Source organism: Patagioenas fasciata, chromosome 9, assembly GCF_037038585.1.
Source record: "Patagioenas fasciata isolate bPatFas1 chromosome 9, bPatFas1.hap1, whole genome shotgun sequence".
NCBI lineage: Eukaryota > Metazoa > Chordata > Aves > Columbiformes > Columbidae > Patagioenas > Patagioenas fasciata.
In genome coordinates this window covers 5168891-5189400 of record NC_092528.1, presented here as the reverse complement: position 1 = coordinate 5189400, position 20510 = coordinate 5168891, and the positions used below count along the sequence as shown (strand labels likewise).

The window sequence follows — 20510 nt, the reverse complement described above, 5'->3', positions numbered from 1 at the left end:
GGCTGGGGCGGCCCGGGTGAGACGCGGCCTGAGGGGCCCGTGCTGGCGGGCGGGCCCGCAGGACTCGGTGGCCCCGCCCGCGCCGCGGGGGCCGCTGGGACGGGTAGTGCCTGCCGCCCGCGCCGGAGGACTCCTCGTCCCAGCGGCCACCGCGCGGGCGCCGCGCCCTCCCCTCCCGCCGCGTCCTGTCCCGCCGCCTGCTGGGCCCTGTAGTCCGCAGGGGCAGCCCCGCCGCCCGCCGGCATTGCGCGGGAACTACAGCTCCCGGCAGGCAGCGCGGCGCGGCTTCTCCCGGCCCGCGTCCCCCTCCGCGCCGTGTTGTTGCGCCCGGCCCGGCGCGGTCCGGCCCTCCCCACCCCGCTCCCGGCGCTCCCATCCCGAGCTCGGTGTCTCAGGGCAGCCCGGAGCGGCAGCGGGCTCGGCGGCGGCTCCGTGCGCCAGGGCCCGGCATGGCACCGCGCCGCCCTAAGGGCGGGGACCGTTCGCCGTAGGTGCGGCGGCGCTGGGGACCGGGAGGGCCCCAGGGGCCGTGCGGGGCGGGGATCCGCCTGAGGGGCCCTGCGGAGGGAGCTGGCGTGGGGCGCTCCGAGGAGGTCGTGGTGGGGCGAGAATCCCTGAGGTGTGAGCTGGGGTGGCAGAGCGGGGCCGGGGGGCGGCCGTGGGGCACCGTGACGGGGGGACACTGAGTGGGCTGTGGGGAGGTGTGGGAGCCCTGGAAGGGACCTGAGGGTACTGTGCTGGGTCGGGGCTCTTTGTGGCTGCGGAGCCCCGTGGAGAGGAGCCGGGGGCAGAACCGGGGAGCACTGGCGGGTGTACCCGGCGGTGGGGTAGGGTTGGGGTTCCCTGGGGAGCAGGAGGAAGGGTGCTGGGAACTAAGCTCTGCCAGTGGGTGTGCTGGGGAGCATGAGGAGGGAGGGGGAATCGGGATAACGCTGGGGATGGCGATGAGGAGGTGGTGCTGGAGAGACAACTGTAACACTGGGAGCAAGCTGAGGTGATGGTGCCTGAGGCTCTGTCAGTGTACATCGTTAAAGTGGGGTTCCTTGCTACGTTTGGAGGACATGTCTGGAAAGAATTGAGAAATGGGGTCTGCAAGGAGGGGCTGGTGTACTTAGAATGGGCTGAGGTTCAAGGAGAACTGCAAATCGAGGTGGAAAACGATGCAAGTAGCTCTTCTGGGGAATGAGCCAGGCTCCAAGAACCTTGAGTCAGAGCTGTTGTGTTCTTGCTTGTCGCAGTTGACTGGTGGATGAGAAAGTGTTGCTTTCCCGCTGTGTTACGACATCCCAACCCTCCCTGGTTTTGCCAAAGCGGATGTCTGACCATCCCGTAGGCATGGCTCACTTGAGAGAATTTGCCAGCCAGGTAAGTGGCGATTAACATTTTGTTTTAAACTCTTGTATCAAGAACAAACATAACACCCCCAGAAAATCACGTTTTGCCTCTCTTTATCTCTCTTTCACACGTCTCGGCTTAGTCCTGTTAGCCAGTTGATTTGTGTCTTAGTCCGTGGTGGTGTTGGACTGACAGCTTTAGGTTGCCAGCCTAATAGAAAGGGAATTCTTCACCCGGTGTGCTGCCTTTCTCTGAGGTTAACTTTGCTCTTCTTAGGGAGACCAGAATAATCTGTTCTCTGTTTTTGGGAGGGGAAGTCTAGAAATGGGAACAGAAAAGCTGTGTGTGCAGGCTGTGCTAGACATACCTTACTGGAGTGTTCATAGCAGTAGCCTGAGAAAACTGTTGCATAAAAGGTAGTGATATTTGGTACTGAATGTTCAACCGTTCTGAGAGAGATGTAAGCCTCAGTGGATGCGGTTAAATCCTGTTGTGATGACATTTTCATAAGAGGAATGTGGAAGGATGATGTCATGGCTTGGGACTAGAAGCTAAACCACATTAATAGTATTGACTCGAATCTTCTTTCTTCTCAATTTGGTTGTGGAGTGTATTTTATTATTGGCAGATGTCAATTCTGAATGTAGGTCTTGTTAAACTGTGTTTTGTGAGAATTTTTGGCTTTTTTTTCGGTTCTGCTCCTAGATATTGAATTATAATACTAAAAGCCTTAGTGGTTCGAGATGATGCTTTCACCAAGCCTTTTCTGATTTAAAAGTCATTTGCAATGCATCTTAGTTTGCATGCTGTCTTTCACATAAACTGTTTCCCTGAAGCGTGTATGGAATTAAATGCAAATATAGTGCTTGAGTGAGTCATGGTACACGGAGGGAAATGAAAGGAATAGGAAAGGATACTGTCTGGTTAGGGCTGAGAACTCAGTTCTGTAGCTACAACAGAGGTTGCTCTGAAGCTTTTTTGTACCCAACATTGACTAATGAAGCTAATCAGAGTTCTGGTGGTCTCATCTCAGAATTTATTATGCAGACATTCTCAGGTTCTGTCATCCCATGACTCTCAGTCTGAGCCTGGAATAGGAAAGCAGCTTATGTTGTCCTTTCCTCAGGAATCCTTGCTGGGATCTTGTAGCCTATGCAACTGGGGTTTGCTGGAAGAGCAGGAGGAACTGGCCTGCAGTTCTGTTCACCAGAGGCTGGGGAGTGGTGGGAGGCACTGTGAAAATTGAGAGGGGCTGGACTTGGCTTTGGCTCCCAGTTCTGTTGCTAACATGCAGGGTTACCCTGGGCAAATCCCCCGACTGCTTTACCTCTGTGCCTCGGTTTCCCTGCCTCCAGTAGTTGTCTGTCTCTCTCTTTTCTTGTCTGCCCTTTGTACATAGCACACAGTGGGCCTCTGGTCTTTGTTGGGAGCTCTCTCTGCTAGATGATGTATTTGCAGCATTCAAAGCTCTGACCTGAGCCCTATTTCTAGTTTTGTTGTTCCCTATGTGACCTTGAAGGAGGTGTTCAGGTTCTCTGGCTATGTAATGCTTCAGTTGTTTGAAGCAAAAGAATACTATCTGTGAAACCAGTTGGGAGTCTCAGACAAATTGGTGTGCTTCAAAGTGTTGAACAGAAATTTCCCTCTCGTCTATGCTACAGAAGTTGAAAACTGTCTCGGGTTTAGCAGTTGAAAAGAGCTCTGCACAAATTTCCTGTAGACAGGGAAGCTTTCAAATGTTTTCAGGTACAAAGCTGATTTCCCCCAAGAGAACACAGTGCCTGCTACAGGTATCTCTGGTGGTGGCCCAGAGATGAGTGTGTAGCGTGCAATGTGGGTAATACTGGATAGAAAGTTGGGGAGGAGAAGAGCCAATGGAGGAAAGAAGGTCAGTAGCTGAGGTTTTTTAAAACCAACTTCCTCCTTCCACTGTGTTTGGCAGAGGAAAATGGTGTGTGTTTGTTTGTTTGGCTGGTTGGAAAGTGCTCTAGTCGGAAGTAGCACTAAATGCTGCTGTAGTTCCATATAAACCTTTGTTGGCTGCCAAACTCCCAGTCCACTTCAGCTCTTAAAGTATTGAGACCTTGACAGTCTTTTTCTGTTACAAACTTCTGCCGCATAGAACAGTGATTCTGATGCTGACTGCCTCAGACTGAGGAACTCTCGCTTCCAAAAGGGTTTAAGCACCTCTCCATATTTCATGCAGCAGATGCAGGTGTGACTCTTGCTCATGATGCTGAATGTGACTCTTTTCAGAGCGAGTTCCAGCCAGACACAGCCCAGAGAGAAGACCTTGAGCTGGTTCAAAGGGTATTTGCTTCTGTTCCCAATATGCAGCTTATCTTTCCAGTTAACAGCTTTGAAATGAGGGTAGATATTTACCTTCCTTCTCTAGTCTCCTCTCACAGCTGTGGCTATCAGATCTCTAGCTGGAGGTGACACAGCTGCCAAACCCTTTCTTTCCCCGTGGAGCAGCTTGTGTTACTGCCAGACTTGTCTCATAACACACTGCAGTTCTTAATTCCTGATGTCTGTAGCAAGTTGCTCTGTTTTAAAACATGGCATCATTAATTGTGATGACAAATGGCCCCACACCTGGCATGACAGAGCATCTTCCTTTCTTGTGCTGTGAGATTAGATCCTGGGGGGCCAGAAGTGGAGTACATTACTAGTAGATTGTCCTCGTCCCTCCTTTTGCCTCCCCTTTTTGCACATACAACCAAGACAGCACTTTGTGCGCTGTTCATGCCTGACTGAGCCATCTCTGGTGTCTGACTGCTCTCATTGGGGAGAAATGGCACGAGGCTTTTTGCTCCAGAACTGCCGTGTAGCTGACATTCAGTCAAGTAAAATGTGAGGTGACCATCCCTTAAAGGCTTTACGTGTTGTAGTAGGACAAGGAGCAGCAGTTCTGGTCAGGGAGCTCTTCACACTCTGTCCTGGAGCTCCGTTTTGCGCCTCTGGTGGGTTCTGTGAATGTGGAAGAAGATGGAAGGATACCAAGCTGGTGAGCAGTTGCAAAGTTGACAGTTGCTAATAAGCATCATAGAATCCTAGAACCGTTTGGGTTGATGTGACATCCCCAGCTCCCCCAGTGCCACCCCTGCCGTGAGCAGGGACATCTTCACCAGCTCAGGTTGCTCAGAGCCCCGTCCAGCCTGGCCTGGGATGTCTCCAGGGATGGTTCATCCACCACCTCTCTGCCCAACCTGGGCCAGGCTCTCACCACCCTCAGGGGCAACAATTCCTTCCTCATGTTCAGTCTAAATCTCCCTTCTTTAGTTTAAAACCATCGCCCCTTGTCCTATCGCAACAACCCTTCTTCTTGTAGCGTGGAAGGTGCTGACCTCTTCTCCCAAGTAACAAGTGATAGGACAAGAGGAAACGGCCTCAAGTTGCACCAGGGGAGGTTGAGGTTGGATGTGGGGAACAATTTCTTCCCCAAAGGGCTGTGGGGCATTGGAACAGGCTGCCCAGGGCAGTGCTGGAGTCACCATCCCTGGAGGAGTTGGACAGACGGACATGAGGTTCTCAGGGACATGGGGCAGTGCCAGGGGTGGGGGAACGCTTGGACTCAATGACCCTGACGGTCTCTTCCAACCAAAATGATTCTGTGATTCTTTGGGTCGCCTGTGCTGATTTATGCAGGTGTGAAGCATTTCAGCTGGCTGCCATTACTTTGTAGTATTGAAGTTTTTCAGGTGTCTTTGTAGCTGTGCAGTTCCAGGGTCATTCTCTAATGAGTGGCAGTGAGAGCAGTTTGTATTTAGAAAAGGGGCAGATCCTGCGTGTTATGCCCCTCCTTGCAGTGCGCTACGGGTGCCGATTTATTGGGGCAAGGGAGAGTCTGGCTACACAGAATGCATTCTCCTGCCAGAACTGCATTTATTCTGCTGAGGCTTCTATGCCCATGGATTGGAACATCTGCTCATCAGCAGTGAGTTACTATGTGGCAGCTCAGACAGGACTCTTTTAATGGACGAGAGCTTCAGAGTAGATGTCCTGCTGACTGGCGTAATTTTATGTCCTAGTTTGTCATGGGAGTTCAGGATTGCTTCCACGAAGATGCCAGCTTGCAGTGTGTTCTGCGGTGCCCTCAGTGGCAGTTCACAAGGTGTTCCACTGGGCAGGCACCAGCTTGCTTGAATCAAGGACGGGCCTGTTTCCTCCTCCGTGTTTGCAGCAAGAGATTTTTTAGCAGCCTCTGGTCTGTGGCAGGCGTCCAGCAGACTGGAGCCATGGCTGGAATGACTCTCTACCACTTTGTTCCGTACTCGCTCACTAGGTTCTGCCTGTTGCTGGGTATGATTTGTGTGATTTTGGCAACCTGGCAAACATCCTCAGGCCCTCCATGGAGTCAGACTCTTGCCCTTGCACCTGAGAGCTCTGAAGCATTTCCAGATCAGTTTTGAAGGAAAAATCCAGTACCTACAAAAGAAGTTTTGTGTTCCAGCCTAAGGTAGTAGGCCTGTCTCTTCTGCCCAACAGAGTTGTATTGTTTTCCTGAGTCCCTTGGGCAAAGTTTCCAAGTGCTCATCAGGAAGGTTTGTCTCCCTCACTGTCCCTACATGAGCTGCTTTTTTCCACAGAAAATTGGATAACCTGACATCAAGGTATGGAAGCTTGTTCACGAAGCTGTCTGTGATTGTAATCTGATAGGTAAAAAGCTGCCTGCAGTAGCCAGTGCTCTTCTGTTTGATGTCCTGTTCTTGAAGAATCAGTGTTGATTCTTTGATGTGCCATGCCAGGCTGAGGAGGGGAGCAGTAACTTACACCTTGCCATTTCTCGTGAAAAAATTGCTTACATGGAAGGGGAGGAAGCTTTTCTTGCAGGGTTGCTTCCCTGCAGAATTCACGTGGATAGCGTTTTCTTTACCAGCTGAGCCAAGTGCTTCTAGGAGACGATCCTCTTTTTCTCCCTTCCCCTGGTGTGTGGAGTGGCGAGTGGCATTTTTACCGTGCGGTAGGTCACTGTGCAGGGGAACGGCACAGCCAGCTTGCTGCCCCTTCCTGTTAGTCGGTCAAGAGGTGGAAAGTGCTCCTGGACTAGCAAGACCTCCCTGTGCTGCAGGCATCGTTCTCCTTGTCTCGTGGCGCTTCTCAAGCTCAAATCCTCTTCCTTTCCAGTCTACCTGGTATGTATCTTCAGTTCCTTTCATCTCTGCGTATCCCCTCCAGCCTGTTTCCAGTGCATTTGTTGAAGTACAGCCTGTTTGGGTGTTGCCATGGATGCACAAGGATATTTGCTTATCCTTCTGCATCTTGGGCTGTGATTCTGTGACTGTAAAGCTCACTCTGGGCCTGGCTTAACTCCATACAGCGATGCCCTGGGCACAGAGGGCAAACAACCTGTCATGACTGGCTGGCTTAATCATTAAGCAGTGATGACCTGCTGCTAGAACTGGTATTAGATGGAAAAATGCAGCTGCCCTGTTCTCTGATAAAACCTCTGCCAGCTCAAGGCCCCTGCGAGGGAGTGGTCCCTCTGGGTGATGCATTAGAGGTGAGACCGGGTAGTTCTGGGTGTGTGAACCTCACTGTAACAGCTTGGCTGCTTCCTCTAGGTCAGGCCATATTTTCCAGATTTTATTTTTTTTTTAAACTAGACTGATTTTTTTTAAAAGTCAAAGAAACTAAGCACAAAGAGCCTTTTAGTAGCATGAAGCAGAGCAACACCTCCTGGCCTGCAGCTGGGTAGAATGAACTCGATAATTTTCATTTCTCCCTTTTCTTGGCCATTCTCATCTTAATAAAGAGTTGACTCTGAAGACTCAATATTTCTCCGATGATGATCGTGTTAGTATCTTCCCAATTGATGTGCTTATCTAACCATATTTGCTTTTGCGTCTGGGCGTGCCAGCCAGAGGAGAGGCTGTTCCAGGAAAGCAGGTGGGGTGTCCATTCAGCTCTCCTGTCTTCTCTAGTTTGGGCGGGTGCCTGACCTCTGTGCTGCTGACCTTCCAAAAGACACAAGGCTCCTTCTGCAAACATCTAAGAGAGCTGTGCTGGGTTTCCATCAGGCTGCAGCAGAGAAGATGGCTGACGTGAACTGGTGTTTATATTACTGGAGTATTTCACTTTCCAAACAAGTAGGGAAGGGTGAAAATCTTTCAGATCGTTACAGTCTTTGAATGCAGGAAGGCACGAGGGAAACATCCTTGTGAACTTCTGATGGCCTCTTGCTGGTGCCCATTTTCTCATCCAAATCTTCCAAAGAAGGCTGGTTCTGGTACACCATGCCTGCTCTTTTATTCAAGCATGAGCAAGTGCTTGCTCATGGAGCAAGTTTAGTGCCCACAGTTGAGCAGTCCTGTCCCAAAGGAGGTGCCGCATTCTGTCGAGATTCTTGCTGACTTTCTTCTGGATTTCCCTCCTGTTCCTCTCTCACTACTGTCTGCGGGGACAGAAAGCCTGTGTAAAAGACTTCTTCAGGTCTTCCCATCTTGCATATGTTCTGTGTTAAGTTTCTCAGCACATGGAGACCCGTTAGGATATGTGAGTTTTGGGTGAATTACATGCTGCAGTAGATGCACAGGTAGGGGGATGCACTGTACAGGTGAGTATTTTTGGTGCTCTGCAGATGCTGTGAGACTTAGTGGATTTTTCTCATCTCTGCTTCCTGGTGTAGCACTCCAGGGTGGATCCTGAGGAGCTGTTCACCAAGCTGGAGCGGATCGGCAAAGGATCGTTTGGTGAAGTGTATAAAGGGATCGACAACCGCACCAAGGAAGTAGTTGCTATCAAGATCATTGACCTGGAGGAGGCTGAGGATGAGATTGAGGACATTCAGCAGGAGATTACGGTGCTCAGCCAGTGCGATAGTCCCTACATCACCCGGTACTATGGCTCCTACTTGAAGGTAGGACAAAGCCATGGCAATTCTCTTGCCAGCAGTTTGGGAATGGGGTCGGCATCTCTGTGGGTGCTGCAGCTGATGGTGCACACAGCGCTGAAAGGTGCCCGAGTGGCTCTGCTCTCTGCCTTTCTGTGGCCTTAATAGGAAGCTGGGCTTTAAGACACTCACCAAGCACATGGAAATGAGGTACCTGGTACAGTGTGCTCCCAAGAGGAGGGCACTTCACTGGAGAGAAAATTATTTATTGAAGAGGCTGATCTCTCCCCAGTTTGACCATTCTTGAAGTTTGTGGAGTATTTTTCCAAAATGCCACAGTTTTAAGGTAGTACTGCTGAGGGCTTTATGCCTCTGGAAAAAAGAGGAGCTTGAAACTGTACTTTGTGATGTTGTGATCATCATTTTGTCAGAACTGATGAGAACAGGACCCGAGTCTTTGTGGGAGGGCTGATACTGGTGCCATTGAGAAGAAGTTTAGGAATCCCCAGTGGAAGCTACGAGTAGTGGTGACCAGAAGCGGCCTCTGCATGACGGCTGCTGGAGGTGCATGTAACACTGGGTCTGTAGCAAACAGTTCCTGACCTCTTTGGATCCTGATTATTCCTTACGTATTTTTCAAAGGCCATAATGCAAGCTATGGTTTCCTGGATCTGCTTCTGATCTCCTACCAGGACACTATGAACCTCAGTCTGGAAATCTCTTCTTTTGAGGAGTACAAGAGTGTCTTGTTTATCATGCCCTTCAAGCTGGCAGTTGTGTTAATGAGATTAAAGGCTCCAAAGCTCCCCTGTCATTGTCAAGAAGGAGATGTGCTAGATCTGATGGAGTGAAGTTAAATGTCTCCAGCCTGAGAATATGCGTATATCTGCGGGCTGTGTAGTCTGGTGACTATAGGGGCACTAAGCTTGCTCAGATAAAACTGCAGACCAAGAGAGAGAAATGTACTGGCAGCAGGTCTGCCGTTACAAAGCTGTGTCAGCAGGAAAGAGAGAGCTGGGAGCTCCCTCCGTAAGCTTCTGAGAGCTGCGGTGTGCAGCCTCTCTTGGACTGCGCACAGGACTACCCGTGCATCTTGCTGCCTCTAGAGTGTTTCACTTTTCTGCCTGCTTTTACTAGTGTCTTTGTGCTCTTGCTTGCAGGGCACTAAGCTGTGGATAATCATGGAGTATCTAGGAGGAGGTTCAGCCCTGGATTTGGTAAGTACGTGGTGAGCTCTGGACCTTGAAAAATGTTGACTGGAACCTTAGTTTGTGAAATGTCCTTAAGCCAGACACTCACTTGCCACGTACCATCTTTTTGACAGCCGTGCGCTGGAAGGGTAGGCAGTGCAGGACAGACAAGCTGCTGTTGTGTCACCTAGGACAGAGGGAATGTTTGCACGGCGCTCAGCTGTCAAAGCACTCCTCTCTAGCACGCTCTGCTGCTTTACAATGGGAAGAGCCAGTGAACTGAAGCGTGACAGCAACCAGTTGGTTTTGAGCAGTGCAAATCCATATTTCCCCTAATCAAAGCTCTGTGCCTGCAAAGAGTTTGTGATATTATTTAGTGCTTGCATGGCATCAAGCTCAGCAGGGAACCGGTCTACACTCAAGATTCTTGGGTGTTTGATAATACAAATTGCATCTAACAACTTACTCCAGATTTTGAGGGAATACAAATGCAGAATAAACACATGGGCGAAGTTCTGCTGTGCTGTATTCTGTCACAGAATTTTGCTTTTCTCCTTAGGATAATAAAGCCTGTTTTTCCAGAGCAGTAACTAAGGTCATATAATGAAAGCTGCCGAGCCTGCACTGACCTGGAGGAAGCGTGTGTGGGAGGCTGTCAGCACCAGAACTCAGTGTCAGAACCTCAGTTACTGCACTGCGAAGGCTGAGCTTGCTTTGGGAAGGGATTGAAAGGAGAAGAGCTTTGACACAATACTCCGCAGCCACAGGGAGGTAGTCGTCTCCGGGCTGTTGCAGTGCCTGAAATTCAGTTCTTGCGTGGTAGCAGAGACTTGCACAAGAGAATCTGTTCAGATGTTCTGTTTGCCACTGTATTTCCAAACCAAAGCGAGAGATGAGCATCCTGCTGTTTGCTGGGGAAGCCTTTAATAGACTAACAGAAAATCCCCCTAAAGTTTTCCGTTTAGTGTTGCCAGGTGCAAAGTCCAGCGTTCTGCTTGCGGAATGCACATCAGGAGTGTAATAGGCGCTTCCTGCGGAGTATGACCTGTTTGGCCAAGATTCCCAAGTATCAAACTGAGAGACTGGAAAATCCAAGGCATCAGTCACCCTCCTTAAAAATCATCTTTCTGCCCTTTATCAGCTGAAGCCGGGACCCCTTGAGGAGACTTACATAGCTACTATCCTGAGAGAAATCCTAAAGGGTTTGGACTATCTACACTCTGAGAGGAAGATCCACAGGGACATCAAAGGTGAGAGTGGATAGCTGGGCTCTCTTTCTTCTAAGAGAAGTTACTACCATAAGATTCAGAAGTATTATACAGCAATAATATGAGAGGTTTCAAAGGTTGTTTCTTAGTGCTGCTTTTCCTGTTGGCTTGCTTGTTTCTAAATCTGATGCTTATCAGTCTACTGCAACTCATGTTTTTCATGTCTTTAGAGTAACAGTAGGGATCTGTAGCTCTTTTCTGACATTTGTAGTTTGGACAGGCAGGGGGCTAAAGCAAAGGAGTCGGTGAAGGGCACGCTCAGATGTTAGCTGACTCTCAGTTATGTCTGGATATTTACTTTAGTACTGGACCCCAAGGCCCGTGTGTGCTGGTTATCGAGGTTGTAACTTACCATGAAGGTGAGCTGTCCTCACACAGGGTTCACATCCCTAGAAAATCAGGGCAGCTTGTCTCAGCTTATCCCGTGCCTGATTTTTATAGTCATAGGCTGTGCGCAGTGTAGGGAGACCCGGCATCTGCCTCCCGAAGAGCACGGAGCATTGAAGGACAGCAGGAGGGTGAGGGGACGGTGCTGCGGAGACGTGGCCAACTGCTCTGACCCTCTGCGGGAAGGGGGAACAAGCAGAGCAGAGAAACCTCATGCAGGGAGATGGGTAGAAAAGATTCTGTTGCATATGTGAGACACCAGGTTTCTAGTGCTGCAGGCCGTGCAGGACTGTTGGCCACCAGCGGAGTAGGGAAGTGCTGAAAGTTTGTAGGTAGGGTCTCTCTTGGAATGAAAAGTCCTGCCAAACAAACCCAAGCAAAAAAGCAAGCATCCCAAAAACTAAACAGTGCCACTGTATTAACCTGAGTGAATGGGAATCGGTACAAGACCAGGACTTGTGAGCTATTTAGAAAGGTCTTCTATTTAACCTGTGCTGAATGCTGCTCTGAAAAAAAATTGAGACCATTTGAGGTGTCTTGGGCCACGTTACCCTCTCTTCTTTGTGCGGCCATGAATCACATGTAGTGGACTGTGTAGCCCTTCACATCTTCTCCTTGCTCCTACCCTAGAACTTGCTCTGTGTTACACAGCAGAGGTCAGAGCACAAGAACGAGTCTGAGGCTGGAAATCCCAGCTGAGGGTTTTCTCTGGGGCAAAGGCGGATGCCACAGGAGGTCTGTTCTCAGTATTCGGTTTTGTGTGGGCTAGAGATGATTCAGAAACCAGTGACCTTAATGCTTATTTGCATGAACAGCTGCCAACGTGCTACTTTCGGAACAAGGAGATGTGAAACTGGCTGACTTTGGGGTGGCTGGACAGTTGACGGACACACAAATCAAGAGAAACACCTTTGTTGGGACTCCATTCTGGATGGCACCAGAGGTCATCAAACAGTCTGCTTATGACTTCAAGGTGAGCTGGGAGCAGGATTGCTGCTGTGTATGAGATGGTGCTAGGGTTCATACAGGGATTGGAAGTGCTGTTTGTTGCAAGAATGATGTTTTCCTGTTACAGTTCAGGGTCTGTTGGAGAAGTTTGCCTATGAGACGTGAAACACCGTATCTGATTTTATGTGATCAGCCCTTCAGCTGTGCTAAAGTTGCATGCTTCCATGTTGCAGATTGCTCCTTGCTGCTCTATGCTGTCACTGTTCTTGCTCTTCTTTCAGGCAGACATCTGGTCCCTCGGAATTACAGCCATTGAACTAGCAAAGGGAGAGCCTCCAAATTCTGACTTGCATCCTATGAGGGTTCTCTTCCTGATCCCCAAAAATAACCCTCCAACACTTGAGGGCCACCACAGCAAGCCCTTCAAGGAGTTTGTGGAAGCCTGCCTCAATAAGGATCCTAGATTTGTGAGTATTGCTGTCCCCCTGTCAATCTGGGTAGAGTATTGCAGAGGCCAAAGATTCATTTAGCAGGAAGAGCTTTTGGTGCACGGCTCCTGGAGAGAAAAAAGTACTGAGCTTGTGGAAAGGACGCACAAGTCTGGCAAGAATTGAAGTCAGTACGCTTGCATGGTTCATGTACAGAGATGGTTACATATTGCATGCTTTCCTTATTTGCTCCAGAGGCCGACAGCTAAAGAGTTGCTAAAGCACAAGTTCATCACACGCTACACCAAGAAAACCTCATTCCTAATGGAGCTGATAGATCGATTCAAGCGCTGGAAGTCAGAGGGCCATGGAGAAGATTCCAGCTCTGGCGATTCTGATATGTACGTACGTGTGCTGCGCGTGGGGGTCCCTGCTGTACGCTGCACGCCCTGGGACAGCCCACCGCAAGCAGCTCCGGTCCTTTTGTGCTTTTCCCTGCCTGCGCTGGGGATCTTGCGGAAACTCAGGGAGCCCTGTGAGTGTCTGTCTGTGGGAGCAAATGACTGAAGAGCGTGTCTGTGACCTCCTGTGCGCTGGGACCCGGTACTCTGTTCTACCCTTAACCAGCGCAGCCTCTTTGCTGAGTGTCAGGAATCAGAAGTACTAACAAGAAACGTCTGGACTGTGCATAACTAGTAAAACAAGGCTCTTGGTGCACATTTAGTTAAACACATCAACTTTCCAAAGAGCTACAGGCATTAGTAGCTGTGGCAACAGCTGTATTTGTGTATTTGTAGTTTATGCAGCTTTGCTGCTCGTGGGGGATATGTTCCTTGGGTGAGGAAAGGGCACTTTGTTGCCTGGCTGGTGTCACAGAGCTTCACTTCACCTGTAGTGGCAGTGACTCAAGTGACCAAGGGCTCTGGGAAGCTGGCTTGCAACATCTAAGCCTTGGTCCCTCAAATTGTGAGCTTGGAATGTCTTGAAGTTCTCCTAAATTTAACTACCGCTCGAAACTGTCCTTAGGCTGGCTAGAGCAGAAAGGTAGCTGTGGTGATTTGGAAATATGCTGTAGTGCTTGGCTCAGATCTGTGTGGTGCTGTAGTGGTTTCTCTTTAGGATTTTTTTTCTGGGATAGGGAAACGCCCAGAGCCCTGCGGTGATACGGCAGTTGGGAGGGAGAGCTTGTGGCTGTGGGAATGCGTGGGTAAAACACCCGGTGTATGGAGCTGAGGCTTTGTCTTGACCATCGCCTTTTCATTTGCAGTGATGTAGACACAGAAGATGGAGACCAAGGTCCAATCTGGACATTCCCACCAACGATTCGCCCCAACTCCTTAAGCAAGCTGCACAAAGGAATGGCTCTTCATGGTTCCCAGAAGGTCTGTTTGCCATCGGTGCCTTTGGAAGTGGACTGAACTAACACAAGCTTTTGAGGGTCTCAAGGAAGCTACCAGCCGCTTGTGCTCTAAAATTTACTTTAGTCTGGTATCAAGGGCTAGTGGCCCAGGGTTGCCTCTTCCACATTGTCAGGGTACTGCGGTCTTTGCCTTTCCTGAGGCGTGCTGGGGGACTGCCACGGAGGTGCTGCGGATTTACTGAAGGCTTGGCCGTCTGTGTGCCCTGGGAGCCTTGGCCTGTGCTTGTAACATTTTTCATGTTGCTTTCTAGCCTACTGAGCCCATCAAGAGGCAACCACGGTCACAGTGTCTCTCCACGCTTGTTCACCCGGTTTTTGGGGAGGTGAGTAGAATGTTCTTGGTGTCTGTGGTGGTTGGAGATGAGGAGATACCTGATATGGGTAAGCAACTGGGAAGGATTTGGAGAAGGGAGGTGGGGTAAGGTATGTAGTGGGGCTAAGGGGTTGTGCATCTGTTCAGAGGTCTATATGCTGTGTTAGCAAAGTGAATGTGTCCCTGAGTGTCCTCTCCAATACATGTGTGTTCCTAGCAGCATTGCATTACTGCGGTGTCTACTGGCGAGAACAAGGCCCGAGAGGACCTGTTTCTTATCAGCGGCAGCTCTGGCCTCTCATGTCCCTGGTTGACGTGCAGCTCATGTCAGGGCGGGCAGGAATTGGAGTTTGCTATGGCTGTGCCTGTTCCTGTCCTCACGCTGGGTGCTGCTGCCCACAGCAGAGTTGCTATGGGGGACGTGGGTGGATTTAAACAGGAGCTGGCTTTGCCTGTTGTTAGGCCACCTTCTTAATTTGTGCATGCCTGCTATTGCTGGCATGCCAAGGAGTGACCTACCGCATGGCCTGTGGAAGAGGGACACAGAGAATGGTTTGGAAAATCCACCCCCTTTCCCTGCCTTGTGTTCTGGGTGGGGATGTGGAGTTGCCGTAGAAGCTGCCATTAGTGATGGGGTAGTGTCTGTATCAGCAGAGAGCTGAATTATTTTTCCAGATGGGTGATGTTTTAAAAGGGAGGAGAAGAGGATGATAATCATAAGGGGATGACTGGCAACGCAGTTCAGTTGCTGTTTCCAGGAGTGTAGGAAAGGAGGTTCTGCTTCAGAAGAAATAGCTAACCCAGGCACTACGTGTCAGCGGCCCTTTTACTGCTCCTGACAAGTTGCTCTTTTCTCAATTCCGATGCTGTTCCAGGGATGGTCCAGCAGAGAGTTGTGCTTTTCCAGGCATAGTCTCTGGACTTTTTCCTCAGGTTTAGTGCTATGTAGAAAGAGAGTTTGTTGCAGGGCAGGAAGCAGAGCTCGTCCTGAAAAGTAGGCATGCAATACTCCTGAGACAGCACCGCTTTGGAAATTGAGTTTAGCGAACTGGCCTCTTTTCTACTCCACTGGGCTTGACTTCCAGAGGTCAGAGCGTGGGGCAGATGGTCTGGGTCTTGTAGACCAAGACCTATGAGATAAAAACGGATAAACATATTGTTGGTTCCTGATGCAGGCAGTTTGTCCGTGCAGCGTAATCACCGACATCTGGTTCTCAGTCCTTTCTCTGTAGGAGCCTTCTAGGGGAGGGGATTCTCAGAGCTGTGAGTTCTCAAACCAATGAGCACATCTTCGTGCTTCTCCTTTCCAACTCACTGTGCCAGTTCCAGGCGGGAAGTGGCTTCCTGGGCCTTTCATTTCCGCTAGTTTGATTCCCTTGCCCCAGATTTGCTGGTCTTCCTTTCCTTTGATTGGACTTCTCTGCTGATCCCACACAGTAAAATCAGGTGCAGGGAAGGTTCTGGGCAGTCTGAAATAACCTGGCCTCTGTGTGCAGTAGCAGGGGGCTGGAAGGAAATCTGCTCCACTGCTGGTCGCACTTGTTCTTTTCAGTTTGAGTTTCATACCAACAGCAAACTTTCTCCTTCTCACCATGGCATTAGTGCCCCGTAGGCTTTTTGAGTTGAAATCCTACAGAGATGCTGTTCGTAATCTTTTATATGCCTTGCCTGTGTATTATTGGATCTTAATACTGAAAATGACCCATGGTGGGTCATTAACAGAGATGTGGGCAACTGTGAAGCTGGAAATGTGTCTGCCCTCTGAGGGGCAGGGAGGAGCGGGCCGGGCAGTGGACAGAAGCCGCGCTGCAGGCCGTGTGCAGTGCTGCTCTCGGCCCCTGCTGGTCCCCAGCAAGTTATTCTGCCGTGGAAAGCAGCAGATCACGCAGGCTGCTCACACCACAGGCTGCTGGGCCAACTAAATGTCAGGGCTCGGCATCAAAGGCTGATCAGAAACCGGCAGCTTAGCTGCCCGACGGACCCTGTGTCACATTCTGCTCTGGGGCAGGCAGCCCTTGATCAGGTAGACATCAAATAAAATCCTTGGCTTTAGCATCACAACTATTTTTGGCCTAAGAAATCTGTGTCCTTGATATGTAACTGAGTTGCCCTCCATGCCCCCGGCCCCTTCTGGCTGAGCAGAGGTGTGTGCGAGCTGCTCCCACAGCTTTGCCTTAGTCAGCAATTACCCCACTGAAGAGGCAGCAGCTCTTTGTTTCCAGCGGAGGACATGGAGCACAAGGACGGCTCCAGCTGGGGACCGGCACTCTCATTGTCCTACTCTTTGCACAACGGAGAAAAGGTGAGCTCCAGCAACAGGAAAGGCTGATCCAGAACTGCAGGCAGACAACTCTGAGGCTTATGTAAAACCCTTTAATCAGCACAGCCTAACAGGAGCTTAATTGAACTGGACAGTGGTTAGCTGGCAGACACTGTTCAACAAAAAGGTTCGATTTGTGTTCAGCTGGCTGTGTAATGAGGCATGGTCAGGAAGGGGCTGGCACACGAGCTGATGGTGTGAAGGAGTTGGGGAAATGCTGCAGAGGATGGAACTGGGTGTTTCCAATGAGAGATCATTCAGGCTCAGCATCCGTGACCTGTCAGGAGCTCCTTAATGCCAGAGGTTTAGATAGTTCCAATTGGAACCGCGTGCAAGTCGACTCGGGGTGTGCTGACCATGACAGATGCGAGTGGAGACTTTTCATCCGGGTCAGATGCTGCCCAAAAGGGTCCTGGAGCACGGTTCCATTCCCTGGTCCCCCGGGAAAAGCTCTTTCTCGGGAGGAGCGTTTGAGGCCGAGTGGCTCCAGATCTGTAGCGTGGCTGTTGTTTCCCTTGGCCTTCCAGCCACTGGAAGCAACTCAGACTTTTTTGTGGTTATTAAAAGTGGTGGTAACTAACTCCTGGTGTTACGGTGTTTTCTGCCCTGCCTGTCAGCAAGCCTTTGTGTGTGCCTGGCTGCTGCTGTTAGCAGCAAAGGTGACAACACTGGTTCAGATATAACTGGAGTTCTTTGTTCTCTTACTACTTTTGGGCTTTCGGGGCTGCTGATCCATTTCTAATATAATTTATGCTGTTTAAGAGTACACCAGGACTTGTTTGTTCAGGACTTGAATCGCTAGTAGCACCTGGAGGAAATTCTGAACTCCAGACATTGGAATTCTGCCTTCCTGACCTACAAAAAGATCTCTTCTTTTATTCATGTATTTTTAAAGAAGAACGTGGGTGTTGTCCTGCACCTTGTGCAGTCCCACTGAAAGGGACTCCACGTCTGTCCTGCACTGCTTGTCTTTCTGCAAGGAGGAGGGACCTAACGCCCTGTTTCTGGGTTGCAGCTGAAAGACAAGCACAAGCAGACCGGGGGCAACGTGGGAGCCATGGAGGAGCTGGAGAACGCGTTCAGCCTGGCCGAGGAGTCCTGCCCAGGCATCTCGGACAAGCTGATCGCACACATGGTGGAGCGGGTACAAAGGTGAGTGTCCTCTGGGGCGGAGCTGGGGGGGAACTGCACCATGCTCCTGCCCTGTGGATACCTAAGGTTGGCACTGAGCACTGAAGACACCCAAAAAGTGAATAGTGATGACCTGACAGTCCCTAAATCACTGCTGTGAACTGCTTGTCATGTAACAGAAGCGGTTCTTCCTGCCTCAGAAGTCCCTTCTCACACCGAACAGGTATAGCTGTATATGACATTCTGCTGGTCCCATGGCCCAGGTAGCAAGGACTATGCAAAATGTCATGGGGATCACTTCTGGAATAGCATTTCATGGCAAGAAATGTGATGTACAGCACGGCGTGCAGCCAGTCACTCTGCTTGCTCAGCCTCGGGGAGCAGGAAACTCTTTCCTGAAGTGAATTACTTACTAAACCAGTGAAGGAGTGGTTAGACCCCTCACCAAATAATCACCTAAAGCTGGAAGGAGAACGCTCTTGTCTCTTCTGGCTGAGGCACGGAGGTCACAGAAAGTGTCCTGGTGGTGCCTGCAGCCTCTGAGCAGGAGGGACTCACAGACGTGTGCTGGGTGCAGCTGTTTCAGCATCGTTCACTTCGGTCAGCCTGGAAACAGCGCTGCTGGACGGCGCATCAGGGCAAGAGGCTGGTGTTTGGAGGCTTGCAGCACCTCAGAGACCATGGGTGATTTGTTACTGCAAAGCACTGCACTCAAAATTTCTTATTAGCCTAAAATTGAATCTTAACGACGTGAGAAAAGTGCTGCCTTGGCTTTTTGCTAAAGTACTGCTTTATCTGGAAAGTTTGGTAGTGGGAGCGGGACTGACAGGTCCAGCTGTACCAGTGTGACCGGTTCCCCCCGTTGTTCCTCCCTGCAGGTTTTCGCACAGTCGGAACCACCTCAGCTCTGCCCGCTGACACCCGCTCCCTGCCGCTCTTTCCTGAGAACGACATCTCTAATCCCGACCACCGTCTGCTGTTGGATGTAACGTTGTGTTACGGACTCCAGAACATTTCAGAGCCTTCATATTATACGTGTTTCCATGATAACCCAGGGTGGGGTTTGCAACGCAAGTACAATTTAGACCTTTTGCAGAACCCGAGATGGGTGGTCTAATTGTTTTTACCATGTAATCAATGCAGTTTTTAATTGTTACCCTATGGATGTATCCATTTTGGCTTGGTTTGATTCACAGCTTGTTATTGGTCAATGCCTGGCTGCTGGAAAAGAGGGAGACTCTTCCACAGGGAGATGTTTCAAAGGCGAGTCTGATGGGTCTGGCCTCCCGCCCTTCCTAAAGAAGCGTCCGTGAGCAGTTGTGTGCGAGCGCAGGTGCGGTTGAGCTCTCCGCACGTTAGAGCAGCTCTCCCGTTGTTCTGGAGGACTGATCCAACCCCTTCACACACTAGCAACAAGAAGCTTTCGAGTGGAGCAGCCACTGAGCTAATACGCTGCTGCTCTCTCCCAGCTTGTGGTTTCACAGGACGGGTTTGGGGTTTGCTGACTGTTCTTTTTGTGGCTCTGGGACATCATTCTCTATTAGGCCTTGGTTCATCTAATTCAGGCCACAGCAGAACTTGCCTTGTGTCTCCGGGGACTGGAAGGCAAAGGGGTTGCGGCTGCTTTGGGAGCTGGTGGAGTTCCTTTATGTGCTGCTTTCTGCAGCTGAAGCAACTGGATACGCGGGTTTGGCAGTCGGGGTCTCTACGCTGAGTGCGTGCCCCACAGCGCCTGCCCAAATGTCCAAATGTTGCAGAAGCGTTAAAAAAACACACCAGGCAAAGGTGCTGACGGGGCTTCAGTTCCACGGGCAGATCAGCGCTGTGCAGCGGTTCTTGAGGCAAGAGCCCTCTGCGGAAAGGTCTGAATGGGTGGCTGTGACGGTGTCCCTGTGCTGTGGGTGCTGGGTCGCAAAAGCCGACCCAGGTTCCTTCCCCTTCTTCTCTGCTGTCTCTTTCCAGCTCTTCTTTCAGTCTGGGGTCAGCTCGTGGAAGCCGGGGCTCTGCTCGGCTTGACAAGCTGGTGTTTGCTGGCAGAGGTGAAAGCACCTGCTGCCGTGTTGGCTGCTCAAGGAATTCCAGCAGAGCCATCCCAACCAGCTTTGCTTTCTGTACAGTACTAGTTGATAAAGCAAATCTTTAACCCAGGTAAATGCACAGAGCTTAAACCTGTACTTTAAAGGTGTAGAAAAATAGACTTATGAAAATAACTTATGGTGGTTGGTTGCTCAGAGATCTGCTCTCTAACTGTAAAGATATTCCCGTTGAGTCAGCAAGACCTTAGAGAGCCAGATCTTTGTGCCTGGGTGTTTGTGTGGATGCTGGGGCTCGCCCCAAAGCCACCCCGAACAAAAGCTGTGGCTGTCCAGCAGGTTTTAGAAGACAGGCCACGCGGTTGGTTACAAGGCTTGGTTTTTGGTACGTTGATTCAGACCTGCAGGTTGTAAGTGCTGGGCTAAAAGCTCCTCCCAGCGTGCGGTGTTCGCTGCAGCTTGCGGCCTCCCCTGCTCTTCCTCTCCCATGGATAAATCCAGGCTCGGCCGCTCCGTGGACGTCTCCAGCAGAGAGGAGGAGCTGCTGCTGGATCTGCTGCGAGAGCCGCCCGGAGCCTGCGGTCCTGGGGAGCAGAGCAAACCCCTTGCTTCTCGTCAGGAGAAGGGTTGAGGTGCAGACAGGAACGTCCAGGGGAGGGCGGAGGCTGCAGCCGGCACAGGCGGCTGAGGGGCTCCTGCTGCTTTTGAAGTTGCTGTTCGTGACGGTAGCAAATCGTGTCAATAAGGTACCTTGTATTACTACTCACATGCACTGCAGTGTAATGAGTCAACTTTTTAAAGGAAACAATTCCCACAAACTTTGTCCAGTATTCAAAGCAACAATGGTTTTAGTTTTCAAAACCGTTGCGAGGGATCTGCCACTTTCAATAAAGTAACAAAACGAA

At 50.5% G+C, this 20510-nt stretch overlaps 1 protein-coding gene across 3 annotated transcripts; it reads left to right on the top strand.

Annotated features, from left to right (window-relative positions):
* The first annotated feature begins 327 nt into the window (after positions 1-327).
* Positions 328-20510, top strand: STK25 (serine/threonine kinase 25). 3 transcript variants are annotated; one of them, XM_071812339.1, is made up of 12 exons: positions 328-487; positions 1239-1365; positions 7964-8194; positions 9328-9384; positions 10499-10607; positions 11828-11985; positions 12242-12427; positions 12644-12789; positions 13656-13770; positions 14060-14131; positions 17457-17593; positions 18451-20510. In XM_071812339.1, the coding sequence occupies exons 2-12, from the start codon at positions 1315-1317 to the stop codon at positions 18488-18490; spliced, it is 1302 nt and encodes a 433-aa protein (XP_071668440.1). In that variant the 5' UTR covers positions 328-487; positions 1239-1314; the 3' UTR covers positions 18491-20510. The 3 variants fall into 3 exon arrangements, with proteins under 3 accessions (XP_071668440.1, XP_065700854.1, XP_065700853.1); XM_065844782.2 differs by having other exon boundaries at positions 328-491; XM_065844781.2 differs by having other exon boundaries at positions 481-619.

What these genes read in the sequence shown, in the direction of transcription:
- STK25 (XM_071812339.1), top strand. Translation starts at nt 1,315, where the DNA reads ATGTCTGACCATCCCGTAGGCATGGCTCACTTGAGAGAATTTGCCAGC. An exon ending in TGAGAGAATTTGCCAGCCAG is followed by an intron (nt 1,366 to 7,963) that starts GTAAGTGGCGAT and finishes TTCCTGGTGTAG; the next exon opens with CACTCCAGGGTGGATCCTGA. An exon ending in ACTATGGCTCCTACTTGAAG is followed by an intron (nt 8,195 to 9,327) that starts GTAGGACAAAGC and finishes TCTTGCTTGCAG; the next exon opens with GGCACTAAGCTGTGGATAAT.